Source organism: Perca flavescens, chromosome 12, assembly GCF_004354835.1.
Source record: "Perca flavescens isolate YP-PL-M2 chromosome 12, PFLA_1.0, whole genome shotgun sequence".
Lineage (NCBI taxonomy): Eukaryota > Metazoa > Chordata > Actinopteri > Perciformes > Percidae > Perca > Perca flavescens.
This window is the reverse complement of record NC_041342.1, coordinates 21,696,972-21,720,647: the sequence shown is the minus strand read 5'-3', so window position 1 is coordinate 21,720,647 and position 23,676 is coordinate 21,696,972. Positions and strand designations below refer to the sequence as shown.

At 40.8% G+C, this 23,676-nt stretch overlaps 1 protein-coding gene across 1 annotated transcript in view; it reads right to left on the bottom strand.

Annotated features, from left to right (window-relative positions):
• Positions 1-2,628: 2,628 nt before the first annotated feature.
• Positions 2,629-23,676, bottom strand: part of pigk (phosphatidylinositol glycan anchor biosynthesis, class K) — a 28,032-nt gene continuing 6,984 nt past the window's right edge. Inside the window, exons 9-11 of the mRNA XM_028594161.1 lie at positions 22,380-22,552; positions 15,173-15,248; positions 2,629-4,023 (exon numbers count right to left, since the gene is read on the bottom strand). Coding sequence (XP_028449962.1) covers positions 3,907-4,023; positions 15,173-15,248; positions 22,380-22,552 — 366 coding nt within the window. The 3' untranslated portion in view covers positions 2,629-3,906. The remainder of the gene's footprint in view (positions 4,024-15,172; positions 15,249-22,379; positions 22,553-23,676) is intronic.

Sequence of the window (23,676 nt, the reverse complement as noted above, 5' to 3'; positions counted from 1 at the left end):
TGTGTGTGTGTGTGTGTGTGTGTGTGTGTGTGTGTGTGTGTGTGAGAGAGAGAGAGAGAGAGACTCGGCTGTAACTATCAGCATGCAAGATGTCGAAAAAGTCGAGCGTCTGGAATAATCTCAAGTTTTTCGAAAATGTCCCCCTTTTTCGAGAGCCAGATATGCCAAAGGAAACACCTGAAAACTGTAACAGCTTAGCCTCGATAAAGTATGATTGCCTGTATGCCATGTATACAGGTCATGTATATATTTTATATGTATAATTTATTTGATGTGATTATCCAGTCCATACTAACCGTTTCTCGCAAACGTCTCTGTCGTTTGTTAGCAGCTGCAGAGTGCAAAGTGGCAGGCTAACCTGCCTGCCAGAAAACAGAAGTTAACTAAACTAGTTTTCAGGCCGGCTCCATGGGAAGAAATCAACAGAAGAAATCCTCGCTCACCTGCCTCTATTTTTTTGTTGTTGCCCAGGATGGAAATGTATCATTCCACTTAATAAAATACTTTTATCAGTCCTCCTGCGTTCAGTAATTTCTATATGTAACAATATTAAAAATACAATTTGAATACTACCTCCGTATGTGTGTTGTAGCCCCCCCCTAGACATGAAGATAAAAAATGGAGGTTTTGTGGAGGATGGGAGGCCAGTGATTCACCTTCACCCTCCACTGACAGCAGCTGCCATTTTTACTTTTCAATCTCTCTCTCTTCCTGTCTGATTGTGACATCAGGCTGTGTCACACTGAAATAATAATGAAAGACAGGCAGTGTTACGAGGCCATTACTCCCCAAAGCTACAAATAGATCCCTGACTGTCATGACTGAGTGTTGGAGCATTTGTTTTGTATTTGAAAATAGAACGGAGGCATAAACTGAAGGTAAAGCACATACAGTATATCAAGGCAGCATTATAAGACAATGAAGGGAAAATAAGTATTCAGCAGAGGGTCATTAGCACTTCAATTATTAGACCGCTGAGCCAGGTCAATAAAACGTACTAGATATAAATTTAAAGTAGAATATCAAAAACTATGAACAGGGCTGAAAAATAATGCTGTTCTCTTTATCCTCTTTTAATACACATAAAAAGTACACGATACTAGGGCTGCAGATAACAATTATTTTAATGATCAGTTCTTTTGCTTAATTGTTTGTTAGGTCTATAAACATGGTTTCTGTAGGGTTAGTTTTGCATTGCCAGACCTATCTCCACAGCGCTGCAAAGTACTGCAGGGTTAACCTATCAAATGTAATTTAACACCTGTTTCACAGACATACAAGCCAAAGTATGATGGAAAACCAGCAGGTTATGGCCCAGAATTATTTATTACATGGGGTTTTGCATATGGACCTGGAAAAGTGACAAAAAAATGGATCAATGAATTAAAAAGGATTAATTGGTAAAGACCATTTGATTCTTCTCTAAAATTGCCTGTTGCCCATAATGATGGAATCTAACCATAAAATCGACTTTGCATAAATAAATATATTCAAACAATGCAATCTGGACAAGAGACAGAAAGCTGTTCATATTTATTAAAAGACTTTCTGTCTAATCAACCATAATTAAAATGCGACCCTCTCTAACTCTTCTTTACTTTAGTTTTCTTAAAGTTTAAGAAAAGGTACTCAAAAAAAAAGTTAGGGCCACTGAGCTTGCCTCGGTCCAGACCTTTGAATCTTCCCGTTTCACAAAGTTGACAGTCTTGACAGTGTATCGAGTTGATAATTCTGTCTATCAGGCAACCACTGAGCATAATTTATGCCACAGCTATTGTTGCAGATGAGAATGAAAATCTGTGACTGCTAAAATTACTATCATCATTCTTAGGAATGATTGACATTACAAAGGCTCACTGACAGGCAAGCAGTTGGAAATCCAGAGTTTCCATGGATACTGGACAACACATCAGGCACACACGTCTACAAACAGCATGTGTGTGTTTGTGCGTACATCATTAAATTTAGCAGACTGCCACATGGGGCTAATGTTGTTGTTCCACTTCTAAAGACGACAAGCATATGTCTGTGCACTCACTGGTGAATACCAATGCTGTCTGTCGTTTGAACAACCTGTGTGACATATTCAGAGCATTCTGCCTGACTCTTCAGCCTTAAATCTTTCTGCCTCTTTGGAGATGGCTGCTCTGCATAGGGAAACCATAGTGACAGAGGAGATGGGAGAGTACATCACCATGTTGAAAGGCAGAGTATATTCAATTCCATCTATGAGTGCTGAACCAGAGGCACAGAGGAGATGGAGTCAATTTTAAAGTGGGCTTAAGAACAAACAAATCCATCTGAGATAGGTTGGCTTAATTTTTATTGTATCTGCTGCCTGCCTAGTATACACTGATTGTTTATGGAGGCCATCCAATGGCTGTTGTGTCTTTTCAAATACAAGCCTCTCTGGATTGTTTTAAATGTTTCCAGTAAGGCAACAACAGAGCAGGTGTGTAAGTAAACTCAAGCGGCATCAATTTCAAGGATGTCTTTGTTTAATAAAATAAGCTTAGACTGAGCTCTGTCAGATATACCTTCAAAGGTCTGTAACAGTAAAAGCAGTTCTTGTGTTTTTCTACAGTATTAGACTAATTAAGGAAGGAAAAAAAAATTCAGTCAAATACATTCATTTGTGTTTCATCTTTAATCAAAATCTTTCCAATTAAGGAAACAAAATGAGCTTGCTCTCTTTGAAAGGGGACCAGGAGGCATGAGATTACAGAAAATAAGAAACAGGGAGGAAAAAGGATGAAGAAATACGCGTTACATAAATAATGTATAAGAAATGGTACTTGGTGGCTGACGCAGCAGCTGCCTTCCGATACATGTGGTTTCATTTCCAACTCCATCTATTTTCCACTTCAGCCGCGAGGGAGAATGGCAGTGGGCACCCGATGGGCGAGTCCTCGTGCCAAGGAGCAAAGATAAACTACCTCAGGTTCAATCCATATGCTTATAGCATCAGTCACCCCCCCAACAATAAGCCCAATACAGAGTCGTTACACATGCAGAGAAAAGGAGAGGGGGAAAACACGTCCCAGCACAGATTCATTTGGGACGGCCGGCGGCTTACTAGGTTATCAGTCACTTATCGCTGCTTTAGCGCAAGACGTGGAATGGCCGGGGAAATAGCTGTCCATCACCCAGAATACAATCAGTGGAGTACACGGCTGGGGAGCTAATGGATGTTTCCACGGGGAGGGCAATTTGGTGAATGGGAAAGTGGATGGGTCCATCATGCGAGATGGGATTAGGTGCGATTGTTATCCTTCACAAGCGTGATATGACAGTCAAGGGCTGTAATGTATATGGACAAGGGAGACATTAAATAGTAATCTCTTCACAGCCCACTCACAGCCAACCACCCCGCTCCTTTTTCTGACCGAGCAGACGTTCTGAGTAGCACTTAAACAGAAAGGCTGCTGCTGAAATATGCAGAGTAGCACACTCTCAAAAATAAATGTAATTCTTATCTGCGGACTCAATTAAGTGCATTTTAACCAAATCATTACATCACAATTATGGAATGGCTTAACAAAACAGAACTTTTGACACAAAATAAATAAATAAAAGTGTCCTTGTCAAAAAGAAAACATAAAACAGTTAAAAATGGCCATACTGCCAGTGGTATGCCCATGCAGAGACAAGGCTTTGCATATCTGATGCATGACTTTCAAGTATTTGTCCCTTCTCCCTTGTTACATCTAAAATAATTTCATTAGTAGAGAGCAATCATCCCCCCAAAAAAAAAAAAGGCACCAATTGCATCACACAGTTCCTGGCCAAGAAGGCGCGAAAATAAGCCTGTCACCAACCGCACCTTTCCTGTAATATCCCTTCAGTAAACGCTCCTGATCTGCAGCTTCATGTCCTCAAATATCCAGCAGCATAAACGCTGAGGCCTCAGAAGATGTGTTTGAGGTGCTTGATGCCATACGTCTTGAAAAACACCAGGAGGATTAGAGTCCATAGGCCCAGGATGAAGCCATCAGGAGGATGCCAGTCTTTCTGCTTTGGTTTCTGGGAGGGTGGGGGGGGTGGGGGGGGGGTGAAGAGAGGTGGAAATTGCAGGTTAGCAGTAGTGTGTATATTTCTCCTGTTGAGGCCACCACTGATTGTTCTGTCATTCACACAGGCAGGCAGGCGCAGAGTCACATATACACTCGCTTTATCTCTTCACACACTTTATGTACACTATCTGCTGTCTCACACACACAAACACAAAGGTTCACACAAAGAACGGGTGGTAAAGCTCATCAATACACCTCCCCTGTCTTGTGTTTGTCCCATTCACTGCCACATCATCACTTTGTGTACGATTATACTTTTAAATCTCCCCCGTATTAACCATGCATCTCACAAGGAGCACATTTATATGCTAATGCAGTGGCAATATTCTGCGAAGAGATGAGATTTAACCTCTAAAAAAATCTTCCTAACTCCTCCGTTGGCGACAAAGCTATAGATAGGCTGTGAGGACACACTTAAGAGATTTCTGTTATCCCTCGCTATACATGCTGCTATTATCCAGTCAAGAAATCACCCGTCAGAAAAGGCATCCTCCAAAGCCAAAACCCCGAGACTTTGCAAAGAGGATGAACACACAGCACGCACTCCAACTCTGCCTGAGTCACACACTGTACACACAACATACAGTACTAAAGCTGCTGCATAAATACTTGGCTGAGCACTACTACAGTACCTAGTGTACATTTACCCACCCCCCCACACAAGCAGTAGGAGTTGGAGCCAGGCTGACAGCAGACCAATGGGCCCTGGAGGATTAGACGCTGGTTCAGGGTCATTATTACTCACAAATTCAGTCTATGGCTGTAAGACAAGATAGTAACAATGGGAAAAGGGACGCTCAGAGTTAATATCATGGAGAATTATCACTTAACTATGCAGCTTTACAGGTTTTTAAGCTCTGTTTTGGGGTTTACAGTACATTTAATAAATGGTTCAGGGTCACCGCTGTCCTATAGGCAGCGGTTTCCATTAAAAAAAAAATCTGATAATCCTCTGTACGCTACCTGCCTAGAGCCACACAAAGGCAAAACTGTAACTAGATCTAACCCACATGCTTCAAAGCTCCGAGCGTTGCCATGGTAATCAACGTCCAATCAGTATTCAAATGCTTTGTTTGGATTTGTTTTTTTTTTAAGTACATAATTACATATGCCTGAAATAAGGAATAGTAAGCCAACATTATTCATTATGCATCAACATTAATAATTAGTTAAAGTGCTCATATTATGCTCATTTTCAGGTTCATAATTATATTTAGAGGTTATATCAGAATAGGTTTACATGGTTTAATTTTCAAACACCATATTTTTGTTGTACTGCACATTGCTGCAGCTCCTCTTTTCACCCTGTGTGTTGGAGCTCAGTTCTATCCCATCTTTGTTGGGAGTCACACATGCGCAGTAGCTAGGTAAGGACTACTAGCCAGTCAGAAGCAGAGTATGAGGGCGTGCCACACTAGCAGCTAGGTGAGCATTATAACGTGTGTTACAAAGTGATGTCACGGAAGTAAAGGCTGGACTACAATAGAGCTGTTTGGAGCAGTTTGTGAACAGTGTTTTCTGTTGGAGAAACTTCTGGGTAGACTTTGGGCTTTTTCACTTTGTAAACCTATAACGTGCACAAAAAAAGATATATAACACAATAAAGATAAGGGAAAAAGCCAAAAAGCATAATACGAGCACTTTAATATTCTCAGACGCATTGCGCCGTATATTGTGTGTGGGCCAGTTTGCGTGTGCATGTGTGTTCATTACCGTAACGGAGTGAAGGACAGACAGAACATGTCACTTAGTTCGGTTTCTTGCATGCTTGCTTTTTGTGGTTAACTTCCAAAAATATTTAGGCTCTCACCCCTCCCCCCGTCAAAGCTTCGAAAATATTCAAATGTTTCTCTCTGAAGCTTCAAAGTCCCAAAAATGGTATTCGGATCAGTCCTTCAAGTAACGCAAGCTTACATCTAACGTCTGGTCACATCTGTCCTCTACTCATTCTTTTATCAGGCAGTTTCATCATTATTTTATGTATTTTATCTAGGGAAAGTTGTTAGGCAGCTACTTGTTTTTTAGAATTGTTCAAGCCAACGGAGTTGAAGTGGAAGTGAAGTAGCACCTGTATAACTCAAAGGGACATCTAATATTTTGCTGAATATCCCTTTTTTGAGAGGCTGAGAACTGCTCAGTTGGCTTATAGACAGTGGGCAATACTTAAATATAAAAAGAAGAAACTGACACATACTGTAGAGTGTGTTAAATATAAGCAGCGTCTGAAATACCACCCACTAAGTGCCAAATGCCAGTAAAATGTGTCTTTGGCAACTGAAATCTACAAGACTGGCTGACGCTAACATTTGAACACCTCAGTCATATTCAGTTTTTCCTTTTTCTTGAACCCTCCTCCTGCTGATCATCAGCCAATCAAAGCAAAACAATGGCTCCGTCTCAAACAGGCTTCCTAATGGGTGACTGTAATGCTCCTGCTACACAAATGGACTGTTCTTATATAGCGCTTTTCTAGTCTCAATGACTACTCAAAGTGCTTTAACATTGTACAGGAACCATTCACACACATTCATACACTGTGCCGTACAAGGTGCCACCTGCTCATCAGATAATCAGTCACACACATTTACACTCGGGGCAACAGCATCGGGGGCAACCGATGCTGCATAATACAGTGAGTCTTAAATAACACACTGCACCTGATTCTATTCATGAAAAAGTGTTAACAACAGGCATGACTACATGTTTCTTAGAATAATGAATATTAACTACTTTGGCTGGTGAAAATTATTGTAATTTCCTAGTACCTTAACAGCTCTTGGTAAGTGAGGCGAAAAGTTAATTTCAGGAACTGTGTCTGGCTGTGTACCCTGGCCCTGTCAAGGCAGTCTTTTCAATACAAAATTCTGGTTTATGTAACAATGCTGCCAATTTCTAATGTAGAAAGACTGAGGACAGCAGTAAAATTGGATTACGTCTGACTCCAAATTTATTTAACAGCTCAATCAAGTCAAATCAATAGTGCTCCACTGCCATACAGAATGCTAAAGCAGAGAGTGAGGCGTTTGAGCCCTGAGCTCAGTGTTGGACAGAGTCAGGGCTGGAGGTCTAAGGTAAAGAGCTTCTGATTTAAAGCTGCATTCAAAAGGCAAATGTGAAGACCTAACATTTTGTGCTTATATTCATTTTCTATTGGCCAGCAATGTCTGGCAATAGCCACATATGAAATGTAATCAGAGGAAAAAAAAGACGTCTGAAGAAGTTAAATTCAGGCTTAGAGAAGAGCTGTGACACATCAATCACGTTGTGTTAGGACCAATCCTCCATCTGTCACTGGCACCTTCTACTACATACACTACATCTACAGCAGATAGTGTACGACAGAAACCAAGCTGCAGGTTATGTGGTGGAAAGAACTCAGTGCTTCAACAGACTTTCAGTGAGCAGCAAAGACATAAAGGTCAAACTATAAAAGGGTTGTTTTCAGCGTCTGATGGCGCTTTTGTGAGAGAAATTACAGAAAACATCTCAGACGACAGACACATTTTGGTCTCGTTGTCTGACATCATAATAGCAGACAAAGTCAAAGAGGGTGTTTAGTCCAAAAAATTTCACAATCAACTTCTTAGAATGAATGCTTTCCGCCAAAGCTAGAACATTTTTGGTAATTTCACATTAAATTTCATATCTGATTAAACCACGCTTACACAGTGCCAATAAAGCAGATTAGCAGAGTTGTTGAGTGTTAACTCTTAATAATAACGAGGGAACACTTCAGGCCAATGCATCAACTCGGTGTATTATATTATGGCTTATGCTTTTGGTTTCTGCGGTTTTACATCTACAGATTTATAAATACTCAATACTAACGCTTTTTCCCCCCCCAATACACCACATCTACAATTATCAGAAATACATTATTTATTGCCTCTGCAGAGCAGCCGCCCTACACTCAACTTCTCTAACATACATTAGTCTACTTACAAGGCTCACGCTTTAATGTCAAAACAATAGATTTCCATATAATTAGAGAAATAAAAATAGTTGAGTAATAAAACCACGGATCATCTCTCCTGCTGCCGACAGTCCTGTGAGCCAAAAAGAGTCAATCACACAGCACGGGAGTAGAGGAGGTTTTACCAGCGTCTGGTTCAAAAGTACTTTAGCTGACTTTGCTATGAACAAACAAAAATGAGTCACTGACACCGCAAACAGACTCTGTTTCGAACGCTGGTTGATTTTGCCCCGTCTGTTGTAGTTTATCTGGAACTCCCTAAATCCCAATAAAATTTGACACCATGTTTGAGTTGTCACCCTCCAAGTTTTATGATCAAACAGACAGAGCTATGACAACAGTGATCTGTCCCACTGAGATGTTGAGATTAATACTAATCTGAAACTCGTCGGCCATTGATTTCAAACAGCACAATTGTATTCAATGGGTGTTTTCTTGTTCTCACAAAATTGGGTTGAGAGTGAGACACTTTCAGCTAAAGCCTTGGTGACAAAGTGGCCGGCAGGAAGACAAGAAGAGGAGCTAAGGGTTAAATATCTGGAGGACAAGGCAGAGCCCGGCTGGGGATGTTTATAAGAGACGACTGGGAGTGTGTGGCCATTGGGAGCAGTTGACCTCTGTGACAATGGTAGGCAGAGGTGTGTGTGTGTGTGGTTGCATGTATATATGTCGGTGTACGTGCAAGCCCCTTGGGTAAGGAAGAGCAAAGGGAGATGGATCGACTGTGACAGGAAGCCAGGTCAGCACCGCCGGCAGAGAGAGGAGCATACAGGCATACAGTATGTCAAGGGGGAAGAGAGACATTAGAACAGAAGTAAGCAACATAAAGTCAGAGAAAAGAGGCATTTATATGATCAGAAGTAAAACCACGAGGTAGGGCACAGAGCATCTTGCAGACACTTTAAGAGACACTTCAGCGGCAATTTCGAGCGGTGCGCCACGCCAAGGGTAGCACTTCCTCCATCTTGTCTCCACTACTATCAAATTTGTTAGTTATTTCTTGTTATTAAGGGACTGTTCGTTATTTATTTAAGGGGCCACTGGAGGAGTTTTGGGACCTTTAGCCAAAAAAGACATGACAAAAATTTCTATAACCCTCCAAAACAATTTGGAAAAAAGGCATGACACTTCCAACAATTTATCGATACCTTCTGTACCGGTTTGCGCTTGGCAAAGATATACAGATTACCATCATTTGTTTACAGCCATGACATACGTGATTAAACCTCTGCATTCTGATCTGACGCATCACACTCCTCTGTAAGATGTCCAGATACTGAAACAGTCATTTTCGTTTTTTGTGTCCTGCTGCTCCCATCGTCCGCCAGGAAATACTTTTTTTACTTAAAGGTCCAATATGTAATATTTGTACTGTAATAAATCCAAAAATGACACCAATGCCTCATCAGATATTAAGGAAACATGTTAAACTGAAATACTATCTGCTAATGTCAGTATTTTTTCTTTTTGAAATTTACATTCCGTGACGGAATTTATGTTTATGTTTTGATCTGTGTGTGTGTGTGTGTGTGTGTGTGTGTGTGTGTGTGTGTGTGTGTGTGTGTGTGTGTGTTGTTATCAACGGCCCAGTTTGACAGCCAGGCCGGGTTGCCAGATATACTTGTAAAAACGTAAACCCAGCGCGCTACAGCTGTAACGGTAGTACAGCCATGAAAGCAGCAAACAAACAAACAGGATCAACGGAGATAGATTCTACATGACATAAAAAAAAAGAAAACAGCATGTTTCTAACAATTGCGTGACCAGAGATGTAACAACCCCCTGGTAAATATTGGAGATGTATTTGAAAGATGGAGACAGCTTAGAGCCCAAAAGGACGCAGAGTTGGCTTATTTTCTCCTAAACAGGTAAGCATTAGCTTCAGGCTAATTTATCACAGCTACTAGGGACGGTCATTTCAACATTTGTGTACTCACATTGAATTATATAGCTAGAGTAACCGAGTTGGTTACTCGCAAAAACAATTGAGACATAGTCAGTAAAGTGATCCCAACTGGTCCTGGCTAACGCCGCCATGATAACCCTGCTAACTGTTAACGTTACCGGGCAGCCCATGGCTGTTTACAGCGTGTAGCCTCTTCAGCGGCTGGAGCCGACAACGGTGAGTTATTTTAAACCACGAGAGGGGGGCTGTAAATCGGAAAGAGGGGACTATGAGTTTGCAGTGTGTTTAGCGATTGTTGCCGTAATTCTAAGCCAATGAAGTGTGTTCCGTCGGCAAGGTAGTGGTATTTTTAGCGTTTCGTATTGTAATTCTAAGCCGAGGAAGTGTGCCTGACTGGCGTGTGGAGAGGACAGTGAGGTTGTTGTGTTTTTAGCGGTTCATACTGTAATTTTAAGCCGAAAAAGTGTGTCTGTCAGTTGGTTACAGAGCTCCACGTGAGCACGGGCTTTTATGACTGTCAATATAGCCAGCATCTAACGTTAGCTACTCTGCTGTGCTGTGGAGTAGGCCTAATGTCTGGCTATGTGAGACTAGCATCTAACGTTAGCTACTCTGCTGTGGAGTAATGTCTGGCTATGTGAGACTAGCATCTACCGTTAGCTACTCCGCTGTGCTGTGGAGTAATGTCTGGCTATGTTAGAAAAGCGTCTAGCAACATTGTTGTGAATGCTGCGGTCTCAGCCTGGCAACACCCGTGAACTTCGAGTCTGGGCAGGAGGGGGGAGACGACTCTCCAGTATTTTGAATTGGTAGTGCAGTAACTATTTTAACCGCTAGCTGCCAGTATTACACACAATATTACATATTGCACCTTTAAGCAGTATATGAAATCAGATGTATTACCTACCACCATTTAGTTGTTTTGTGTTATTTAAGATATTCATAAAATATCTGAGCATGCCAGACGTAATTGTCCACTCATAGGCGTCGATTTCGTCATGAGTCTCCACTTCTTTTCATCAGTTGGATGACCCTCCCCCTCAATAAAGAATAAAAAGACATGACCCTAAATGATCATTTGTTTAGTATATAAAATATAGCCTGGCCGCTTTATTTTTTTTTAGTAAACAAACTTATTTTGATAAGGATCCCTTAAATTTGGTAATTAAAGAATTGTGATCGATATAGACAGATACATCACCCAAAAGATCAACGCCTATGTAATTCTTTGCTATTTTTGACCTGACTGTTGGCTGCCTTTTGGACAAGGACACGGACACACACAGACACACACACACACAGACACACACACACACACACACACACACACACACACACACACACACACACAGACAGACAGACAGACACACACACACACACACACACACACACACACACACACACACACCTTTCTCTCAACTTTTCCGCCGTGTGTCGCACGTACCCGCTCGTGGTGTGAAGCGTGTGTCCGCACTATTCTCGCACATGTAGGGAACCTCGTGAATTAACCTGCAACATGTCAGCTGTTTGTAAATTCTTCAGCTTGTGTGCAGAAGATAACAAGTTTGCAATATGCAACACCTGCAAGGAAAAAGTAGGGCGTAAAAAAACAAAATCAAAATTTTTTTTTAGTTGGATATTGGATGTGAAAAGACGGAAATGGTTCTAAAATTGCACTTTAGATGTGTGTTAATTTCCCACACCAGGAGTAATTTATATAGTTCTATTTTATAGTGATCCATTATCTGTTCAAAACATGTTCTATGTTCTGTGCAAAATGTTCCATTGAAGAAAAGACAGAAAATAAATATTTGTGTGTGCTGTAAAGTGGTTAGAAAAAATGAAATCGGAATCGGCTAAAATCGTTATTAGGTGGCCTAACTCGAAGAAAATCGGAATCGGCCTAGAAAGTTGTAATCGGTGCATCAATTAAAAATTAAAAAAAAGGTTCAAGGTGTCCAAGGTGACGTCTTTGAATTGGATCTTTTGTCCGAACAGCAGCCCAAAACCCATACATTCCATTCATAATTATATAAAATAGAGAAAAGCAGCAAATATTTGGAGCTTTTGCTTGATTAATGACCTCAACGAATAATCGGTTATCAAAATTGTTAACTTTCTGTTGGCCAACTAATTGCTTAAATGACTAATTGATACAGCCCTAAGTTAAATAACTAATTTAATAACTACTTTAACTATCAAATTTGGATAGTCTTGGATAGAAATCAAGACCACAAAAAATGGAAACAAGTCTGCTCTCTGTAGGAGTTATCCACTTCCACACTATGAAAAGAATGCAGCTTATTTAGAAGAAGAAACATGAGGGAGGCAGAGGAAAAACATATTAGACACAGAAATGAGAGCGAGGAGCAGAAAACGGGCGAGTGTTTGCTGACCTTCACCGACGGAACCATTCACATCCCACTGCCAAGGACAGGGACTGAGACTCAAGCAGCCTGCCTCCATTACACATTGTTTTGCGTATTCAATTCACAAGTAAAATCAATTAACGACTACCCATGTGATTGATTGGAGCTAATTAACATGGCCATGCAGGATGCTAATGGTCGTTGAGGGAGGTGTGAAACGCCCTGCCAAACACTAGCACTCCAAGGTCAAAACTGCAACATAAGTATGTTGTGCGGAGCTGGATGAACAGCAGCCATTGTGCACTGCCAGGACACTCCACTGTACAAGAACAGTGCCTGGATCTTTAGGCCCCCAGCAAGAGCTGGGACAGTCAAAGTGGTGGGTGTATTGTTATCTCATAAAGCATGTTTTGCTTTTCGAGACAATATTCTTTTTAATTATTGAGCATAAGCAACATAGCAAAGCTAATTCAGAGGAAAAGCTTGTTGGAGTGGGTTTGGCCTGTGATCCACACAATTCTAACATCCATCTTTGAAAGGTGTCAGTGTTGCAGGCTCAGCGATGGAAGAGGGATTTGGCCAGGGATGGAAAGGAGGCAAAGCATTCATTTTCAGTGTTTCCATTTTCAATTCTCTGAAGCCATATGGTGTGGCGTCAAGCTGGCAAAAGAACAAATAACAATTTGACGCCAGGGACCAGGACTCACAGCAGCGAGGCAGGAAAAAATGTAGAATACACAAGAGACTGGAGAAAAAGGAGCTCATTCTAGTTATTTTCAGAGCTGAACATATTGTGATTACGTGTTGGCAATGTGATGTGATGTGTGAGGTTGGGAAGAGAAGGTGGCAGGAAGAGGGGACTCACCCTGTCACCACTAGCGAGACAAACGGTAACAGGGCATTAATCAACTTCTCACGAACACACTCCCACATACACAATATGACGGGAAGTTTGTACACAGACGCCATACAACACAGGCTTATGTGTTTGCTGTCAGTCACTCTGATGACTTTTCTATTTACAAGCAGTCACCTGGTCTACTGGCAAATGGAAAAATGGTTTTCTTAGAAGATAAACACAGTGAGACGATTTGTTTTTGTTGGGAGGCAAAACTAAAATCATTCAGACCACTTGGGAATATTTTATACATCAAATCTTATGAGATTCAATCAAATCTAGTACTTCAGATAAGTGCATTTGATCAGCCACAACAAAAGACACTGCTGCCACAGTGGCAAGAAAACAAAAGATATCTCAGAGAGCACTGTGCACAGTATGACAGCTAATCATAAAGAGGAGAGCTGTCAATAGGCGTTATGGACATTGGTCATTCTGCTGCAGTGCAGATGGATTATGGTGAAGGGAGATAGAGATGACTCAGTCTGTCAGGATCCTATCCTCAACCCAGCAGGAGTGCAAGCCAATAATCGAAATCTCTGACAGGGGTCGTCGGGTCGATGAGCGCGTTTGTGCTTTGTTCGTGTGGGTGCATTTAAAAAGTGGAGGGGAAACAGGAAAAGATGCATAAAGATGAAGAGACAAAAGAGTGCCAAGATATGAAGCCAAGTAGCAGACGGCAGAGACTTAATGGCATTTGTGTGTGAGCGTGCAAGCTTCCAATAGTGTGATCGCTTCTGTGTATTGAAAATTACAGACACAGTTTATGGGGCAGTGGGCAACAGATCTGAAACCGGTCCAGTCCTCAGCGATCGAGAGCGCCACTGGGTGTGGAGACCCCTCCTGTTTCCCATCACGATACTCAATAAGCGTCTGACAGGAATCAGGCCTGTGGTAAGCTTCATTTCTCTGGGCCAACTGACTGTGACTCCTTTGTTCACACCAAAATGGATGTCTGCCAGTGATGTTTCCAGCAGCAGGACCCAAGGACTTTTCTGGTTTTTATGTATTTATTTATTTTTACCACTTACTCAATTCAGCTGGATCTGACCTTCGGTATCAACACCAATAGTTTAGTATCCGTCATAGTGATAGAGATGAACATCATTGTCAAATCAAACGTCAGCAACTCCAACTCTGCTGTAGTCACTGCAATATGAACCAGGAGCATTTCAAAACCGATCTATCCTCAACAATTTTTTTTTGCAGTTTCATAATTTGATGCCTCTGTGTCTGCTGTGCGGAAATTACTACCGAGTGGAAATAACACAGTCTCACACTCTTATTGAAAGGATAATACATCGTATAATACTGTGTAGATGGTCATGTTAAGTATGGGTTTCTCAGAGGCAGCTGAACCCCAAATGTAAGCACTACTAATGTCTGCTTCTGCCTGTAGCAAAGTTAATGTGACTTCTTTACTTTTCTGAGGCACAAGTTGAAAGGGAAGTATAGAAATAGTAGTTTTAATAGGTTCTTAAAGGAAATCTTACAAGAGTGATAAAGAAAGACCCAAGACTGTCTATTTTAAATGCAGAGCACACCTTCTAAAAGGTGGAATGAGGAGAAATAGGTGTTCATTTGTGAAGGTCGGCCCGACTGAAAGCTGCAATTCATTTGGGAATGAGGTGAATGCACAATTCAACGCAATCCTGGCTATCCATTCTGCTGAATTTCACGGTGGCCCCTCCACACTGAGACCACAGGCACTTGTATTCCAGACTTAGAGCTGTCACCATGGAAACAACCCAAAGACATGATCTGTTGGTGGATGTTGCTCATAACTTTGTTTTTTTTGTGTCAACATTGAGGATGGGCATACTTAACGCGTGGACACACTTAACAAAAATAAATATAATTGATGTTAAAATTGTCAGGGTCATATCAATGTGGGCCTGTTCATGTGGTTTTGAGTGCCCCCAAAGGACCCTGGTGTTTGTGTGGGTCTCTTACCTGATGGATAATCTCAGACACTGGCAGCTGGTCCACATACGAGTATGTCACTTTTTGCAGCTTTTCACTCATGGGACTGAAAGACAAAACACACCCAAAACAGCTCTCTTTTAGCATTTACCTGAAGTACGTAAATTGCACTTTGGAAACATTACGTTTCATAGTTTGGTAGTTATAGACAGTTTAATAAAATATTTATATATCTTTCTTATTCCACGCATGTTTCTTCCTTGTCAAAACCCTGAAATACCCAAAATGCAACTTGACCACCACTGTTTGGTCAGTTAATGCAGCCTTGAGCCTCAAGCATGTCTGGCAAGCTCACGTCTTTCTAACTCCACACCCCCAGAATTTTACATTTCCAAACTTGTAGTCTTCAGCCCCAACTGACACTGGCTTAAGTGACATCACTTAAAGGAAATTGATCAAACTTCAAGCAGCTCCCTCTGGAGCCACAGAACTCCAACTTGTTTCAGATATGTAGTGGTACTCCCCAATGCCCGTAAACAAACTTTGATGTGTAAAATGTGTGGAGTGAGTTTCCCTTTAAGTTCTACAGTTTATCAGTTGGGTAAAAGATTTTGCTAAACACGACAACAAATCTTTTAGGAAAAAACTAAAATCTGTTCGGGGGTCCTCCCCCAGGAAGTTTTGAGCGTTAAAGACTTAATTTCCCGCATTCTATTACATTTTCAAATTCATGGTGAAAACGTCTGAATTTATTTCAAGAAAAATACAAAATTCTGCAGGTAACAATTCCAAATTTTATATATAAAATGGAATATAATGCAGTATTCACATCCGACTATAATTAACCACAAAGTCCAGTTACTTTGATTAGTATGAACAGGGTATAACCGTACCTTTTTCCCCCAAGGAGTACATTTTGCTCCTAAGTTGAAAAATTTAGGAGTGACTTACATAAGCTAACTGCTATTACTGTTGTAGTTTATTTGTACAATGATACAATAGTGCTATGAATATAAAACATTATAAATGTAATGTTTTCTAATTTTAAATATTGATCAAAAGTGATGTTGAATAGCCTAGGCCTACAGTAGTGTAACAGACCGCCCCTATGGCATGCATATGAACAGCGTATTGATAGCATATCTAACCATCATAGTGGGAAATACAGTTTAACTGCTGCTGTTACGTTAACGAGGCTCAGCATAGAGATGGAGCGGGAGGCGGACGTCTCTGCAGCTTGTTAGTACAGCGGTGCCGCTAAAGCACTCAAAACTTTGCTTTTCATGCGTACCAACGTATGGCTTGCAACAGGAGTTAAAAAAAAGTGTACCATAAGAGGGGGGAAAGTATTTTACGCTACTACGAGACGGTTTTACAGGTTATAACTATCTTAAGCGCAGCCCGCCGTGAAAGGACAAAACTCTGCTCAGTTTATAAAATAAAAGATGAACTCTTGTGGACCTTTCATACATTTAGAAAAGCAGCTGACTCTAAAATATCTGTGAATTGTGAGTTAGGAATAAAGCCGGTTTTGTGTGGCAGGGCACCTCTAAAAAAGCATTAATGAGCCACACTGGGTTACATGTTCCATTATTACAATGAACATGGGCAACGTAGTTTATTTTGAGTCAACCGCCTGACCATCCTGCTGCTGTTTACTTGAGCACCAAATATGCATCTGAAAATAGTATCCCAAACAATACTCCTGTTTTATTTTGCTAAACACTACCCAGTGCTCGTCTGTTTTAGGCACAAAGCCTTTTTTATCAGTGAGAACGAATGGGCAACAGACAGTCTGGAAAGTCAGAATATGTTCAGAGGCCGAAAAGACCATTGTTGACTCTGGTCTTTTCATGGGATTTGTTGACAGTAATAAAGATATAAAATATTGGCAGCATTATCCTTTAAAGCTATATTGGCAAGGTTTTTCTCATCAGCATAAATCACAAATTGAGTCTACACATGAGCTCAATATGAACAGATATGTCAAATAAATCAAACTAGAAGGGGACTCGGAGAGCGCAGACCTCCGCCAAGACATGCCCTATCTCACAATGTTAACGAAAGTGAAAAATAATTTGTGTATCCTCCCTGTGATTCGGACCCTCTCCAAAATGTAATGGGTTCTTACTTGGCCCATGCTACACCTATCTTAGTTTCATGAAAATCGGCCCAGTTGTTTTTCCGTAATCCTGCTGACAGACAAACCAAAAAACCAACCCCAGAACCTAAACTCCTTGTGGAAGGTAATCAAAAAGGTGCAATGCAGAAAAAATGTCCCATTCTGGCTAGAACTAATTTGCTCTGAGGCACAAAATTAAGGATTTTAGGAAGATTCTGGCTCCCCTTTATTGCTTTTCTGGAAGAAGTCCATACCTATTTGAATACGTCTCTGATAACTCTTTATCAGACAGCTCTTTGATGTTTGGTCTAGAGAGGCTACTATCTTTATATGCCAAAAAAAAATCAAGGGAGAAGGAAACAGTTCAAACACTTGTCAAACCTATTAATAAGTCACAATTGCCATGGACAGTTTTTAGATGCTTGTATGTTTCCATGTACTTCTCTGGGAGAGAGTTTGTTTCCAACATCACAGTCAGACATACAGAGTCAAGAAGAAGAGTCTCAGATAAGGTCACAGTCGAGTGGAGGTTGGACTGAGTGGCTGTCTATGGCTAATCAAAGAAAGTTCAGGCCAGACAGCTGCTGACAAAGCGGGCCATCTACCTCAGTGAGCCACCACTTGCTGTGTGAAGCAACCTGTCCTCCTTTTTCTCTTCTTTCTTCCCTCTGAGTTACTTTTGCTCAAATTCTTTCTCTCCGGCTTCTGCTCTCATGCCCTACCTTCTTTATTTTCCTGTCATTATCCCTTTCTTTTCAATTTCATTTCTCTGCACGTCTCTCTTCTCACCATGTCTGTGCGGTAGGGCGGAAGTTGCTCTGACAGGCAGGAACCGAGACAGAAGAAAACTGACCGGGCTCGCTGGCAGTGAGACAATCTCCTGCTGAGCCCTCTATGAGCTCTGAGCTCTTTCAGCCACTGGAAATATGTCACTGAGAGCACCAACGTCTCACTGCTATTTCCCCCCATTTTCACTTAGCACAAGAGATGAACTCAAATTCAATTCAAACCATTTTCCACTTTATTTTCCATAAAAAGAGAGATACTTTTGGAGAGGATTTTTCAATCCACTTAGCTGATTCTAATGGATGTGACAAACCCTCCCCACCTCCAACTCCCGTATCACTGCTGTCTCCAGTTGCCATCTTTAGGTCAAACTAATTTCCTTTTAACATCTGCTCTAATAACAACCAATGTAGTTTTTGTAAATTCTATCCAGCACTGCAGGTCACAAATTACCTTAAATGTACTTTATTACTCAAATGGGAGCTTTAATTTGATGATTGATAGTATCCTTGGAGATTTGTGATGCAGAGTTTTGGTCAACAAGCACCTATGGCTGGAAGTGAGTAGCTACACAATGTCATTACTGTGTTAAGCTCATGTATAATGAAGAGGATTGAGGGGTTCCATTAAAACATCCTCTCCAGCAAGAGCAATTCACTTAATGGAAGAGCTTGTCCTGAGGATAAAACCGCCGTTTAGAAATGGGTGAGACGAGAACCTGATCAGACAGAGCGCGTTTTAGCAGCCTGGGGCAGCTTTTTGCAATTGTTTTCAGTGAGATTTTGCTCGCTGCCTTTGCATTGCTGAGCGCCTCTCGTGTTTTTGTTCAGGAGTGCCCTGAACGTCTCAAATTGAAAAAACTTCAAATCAGAGCAAAAAGAAAACTCCTGACGTCTTTTAACTTTACAGCAAAATAACAGTCAGCCGAGGACCAGTGATTCAATAGTTGCCTAGCAAGACTAGAAAAAGACCCAACTGGTCAGATCGAGGCGTCTTCAACAAAAAAGGCAGTGCAGTGCCCCTGCAAACGTGCTCTGTCTGATCGCGGCCTTGGAAAGGATGAGAGTGAGCAAGAGAACGAAAAAGAGACTTACACACTTGAACACACACATATACCCATCTTCTTAAAATACACTGCTCCACTTGTCTGAGTGGCCGGATGAGCTGACAAAAGTGGATTAAAGCAGCATTATATGTAATAACCGCTCGTTTCAGAGGACATCTGTGATATTTTCTCTCTGGGAACACGCAGAGCATACTACAACCCATTTTCAGGTCTTATAAAAAGCTATTATTTAATTTGACCAGTGGTGTCTGGACAGAGGTCTCACAACGATCCTTTAAGTGATTGCTTTTTTGTGATGATCCTTATGTGTTGGCAAAGGGTTTAACCAAGCTCAGGCCTGATTTTATAGACAAAATCCCAATTCATGAGATTTATTTCGTTGTAGGACGAGGTGGGATGATTACGGTTAGTAGGGCTGCAACTAACGATTACTAATAATCCACCGATTATTTTCCCAATTAAACGGATAGTGAAAAATGCACATTATAATTAGAGCCTAAAGTGACAAATTGAAATTGCTTGTCTAAAACCCAAAGCAATTTAGTTTGCTTTCATATATGATAAAGAAAAGCAGCTAGTCCTCACATTTAAGAAGCTGAAACCAGCAATTGGCATTTTTTCCTGAATCATAAACCATCATAATTTTTTTTTTTAACCTTTATTTATTCAGGGAAGGTTCACTGAGAGGCAGCCTCTCTTTTGCAGGAACGCCTTGATCACATTCACACAGTTACACCTGGAAGCTGCCCAGTACAACCACAGCCTGATCTGCTGGACACTGAGCAGCTCCACTGGAGTGGTTGGGTTTAATGGCCTTGCTCAAGGGCACCTCAGTGGTGGTAATGAGGGAGGGACAAATGCTGTTCTTTCACTTTCCCCACCGAGATTTTATCCTGTCAGTCTGGGGATTGAACCAACGACCTCCCGGTCACAAGCTCTAACCTTTAGGCCACCACTGCCTTTACTCAAAACAGTGACAAAAAAAATAGTTTTCTGTGAATTGATTGATCGATTAGCACCTGTGATGTTTCAATCCATACTCCCGTAATAAATAAAGTCCCAATTACCTACTATATTCATGGTCTTTCCCATAATTAAAGTCCAGAGACACTTTGTGTGCATAAAGCTGCATTTTCTGTTACTGAATGTCATCAGCTCTGCCGCAGTTTTTAGTTTTTAACCTGAATGATGGCAGCTTGTTGACAACAACATGCAGTCAACTCATATCACAAGGGGGGAAAAAAAACATTATGAGAGCAAGAGTCTGCAAGATTATTAAATGAGCTTTTTTGTTCCTGCCATGGCTAATCTACTTTTGTATAGCCTTCATTTATTTTGTATTATTTTATTTAACATAAATCGTAGAAGTTGCAATATGTAGCTAAAAAATAATAATCGCAAATTGAATCGGAATTGCAATATCTGGCAGAAAAAAAATCGCAATTTGCAATCGTTCTTACATTCTTCTTAAAATAAATAACAACACTGAATTACATTACTTGATAGGCATCCTGGTGATGAAAGTCAAGGTTTTCCCGCAGAATATCCTTTATACCAAAACTTCCTCTCAATTTGCCAGCAAATATTCTATCACCCACCGCCCCATGTAATACTAATCTCGTCCAGAACTTAATGCTAACGACATACTGTAGTGTGACAAACGAAATGACAGAAAGTGTCATTAGCCTCCCTAATGTCTTTGAACTTTCAAAATAGTGTTTTCTATCGTTCCTAAAACTAGAAACATGTTACTAGTGCTTTGCTGCATCAGTAATCTTGGCTCCATTAAACATCAAATAAATCAGGGGATTGCTGGTTCTTACATCAGAATTGAAGATAAAACGTCTCTCTAGGACCAAATTAGGGCAACAGCCAGCTCAATAACGCTGGTGATGTGTTTCTGTGTTGCATGAGGGATCAGCAGACCTAATGTGTTGGCCCTAATCAATAATAAAATAATGGGGAAGTTGTGTGCAATGACTAACTAGCCTAAGGCCAGAACAGCTAATGACTAAAATCGGTATGGCAATTGCCTGTAATTACTAATTAGCAGTTAACCACATTAGAATCTTTCACTATAACACCTCCCAGTGGTTCAATTAAATCCCATCCTAATGAAATTAATAGACGTGGGAGGAGAATAATCAGGAATAAAGTTTTAATTTCCATCACATCTGTTTGTAGAGCACCGCAATCTATTCCTTACTCGCAGCCTAACGAGTCAATATATGGAGAACTGTTTAAATTTTGGTGCATTAGCTGTGTGTTTCCTAAAACTCCAGGTGATTGTCCATATTATGGGATTAGTGTGTCTGAGAACTAATATGAGAAAGTATATGAGAAAGCAAACAATATGTTACAGGCAGAGAGGATGCTGAGCAGATGATGTTTAAGACTTTGACAGCTCTCTACAGACATCTAGTGGCCAAATGTACTGTATTTATCACAGCATGGATCAACCTGATGCAATGAGAGAATGTACTAAATTCTATTTGGATGCATTTTGTCCAGTTCATCACAAGGTGGCGCCACAGGTAACCCATCAGAAGCACTGCTGCTTACTCAATTATGAAGAGTTACTGAATTATAGCCTGAAGCCAGACAAGGAGAATGTCTAATTATGATCTTCACTTTGCTGTGAAATAGAACATTAAGTGCTGGTACTGATTATAATAAATATCTAACCTAAGTTAGCTATATTATTACCTTAAGCAATCATGTCATTGGTCAGTCTTAAAAATCAGGTCTTAAATCACCTACAGGGTAGTCAGCAACATCCACTGTGAGGTTTACTCTCCCAGAGACCGAACACCCAACACATTATTAGTAGTGAAATCAATTTCACTAATGAGAGATGTTCTAAATAGAAATCGAAGTCTAGTAAGTTGGGAACCAAACGTTAAACAAATTTAGCCTGCAGCCTTTCAATCAAAACAAAGACAAGCTGAACTCAATTAAGGTTTTTAATGGGCTTATGGGGGCATGTTGGGTCTCTGTAAATTATAGAGCGTGGTCTAGACCTGCTCTATATAAAGTGTCCTGAGATAACTTCTGTTATGATTCGACACTATGAATAAAATTAACAATGAATTGAATTTGTCAAGTCTTGTTGAGAGTGGCAGATTGTTCCAGATGGCCATCAATGAAAAGGTCTATCTGCCGATTTGGGTTTTTTTTCTGGTCATATTATAACTTCTGTCATGTAAGAAAATGATAGTTGAGTGAAAACATTACACTAATGACAGAAAACATACTCAGCTTACTTCTGCTCAGCCTCCTTGATGGGGTCGGTCAAGTTGATGGTTTCCATGGTGATCTCGACTTTGCGCACACTACCAAAGAAATCTGTGATGAGGGCACTTCCTGGGTCCCTCAGGAAAAGGTCAGTACGGTGGCCTGGTGTGGACACACACTGACTCTTGGGACATACTTTGAACTGGGGGAGGCAGACAAAACACATGCAGTGTGTTCAAAATATTTAACTCAGTGCAACAGAAAGCACACTAACAACCAAAGTTGGGGACTTTATTCCCATTACAGCCACCCACTCAAGAAACCTAAATAAAACATTTTAAGTATATAAATACTGTAAATACCTACTCATGGTGCCGTCAGGAGGCATAGCAATAATTACATGGTGCAAGTCACCTTTGCCAGGGGAGTGGGGATTTTAATAAGCAGACAGTGTTAAGTCTACTTTTCATACCATAGATAGGAGTCAGCTGCATTAAACATGGCTAGAGCTGCAGAGGGAGATGTTAAAATACACAAAAGTGTGTGGACAAGATTAGAACCAAGGAGCATGACATTTGTGCATTTCATCATCAATTATAATTCTTTTAGTGCCTGGTGTGTAACCACTGGTTGGGTTAATCCTCTTAAGTGTGTGATTCATCAGTGTGTTGTTGGACAGGGCTCTCCATTTGAAAAGAAAAAGAAAATCATTAAACCAAGGTGAATGTTATCTCTATCAGCCAAACAGGACTTGAAAAACACACGAATGGTAGAGTATTTTGCTGGGAAGGTGGAGGCAATTTCTGTTTCATTAAAAGGGCAAGCCTTTGCAGACTGGAAAAAAAAAAAAAAAAAAAAAAAAAAAAACGTGGTGGGCTTCTCTGGGAAATCCATAGCATCGATCCTTAATTCCACAAAAGCTCAAGAACAAAGAGTGCATCTTGAGAAAGAGGAACATTGGAAAGAATAATAAGGATTAGTCAGAACACATTGATTGTGCGAGTAAGGATTTGAGGTGTTTTGATTGTAACTGAGGTTGGGGGTAGGTGGTGATGGGGATGAAGAGTGGTCCCTACGGCCGATGTATCTCTGCAGGAGTGTAAAAGATGAAAAGGGAGGTGCTGCTGAGATCGAGCCGTGGCCTGGAGCAGCATGTACTCACCATCACCCCCACCATCATGTGTCAAAGGGCAACAACCTTAACACAGTATCAGACATTCTGCTTCAAGTTCAGAGTCCTGTGTGACTTTCATCTGGCTCCTTTAAGACCAGAAATGATAGAACACCAGACAGAGAAGGAGGGCAGGACAGACACTGTCTCACTGT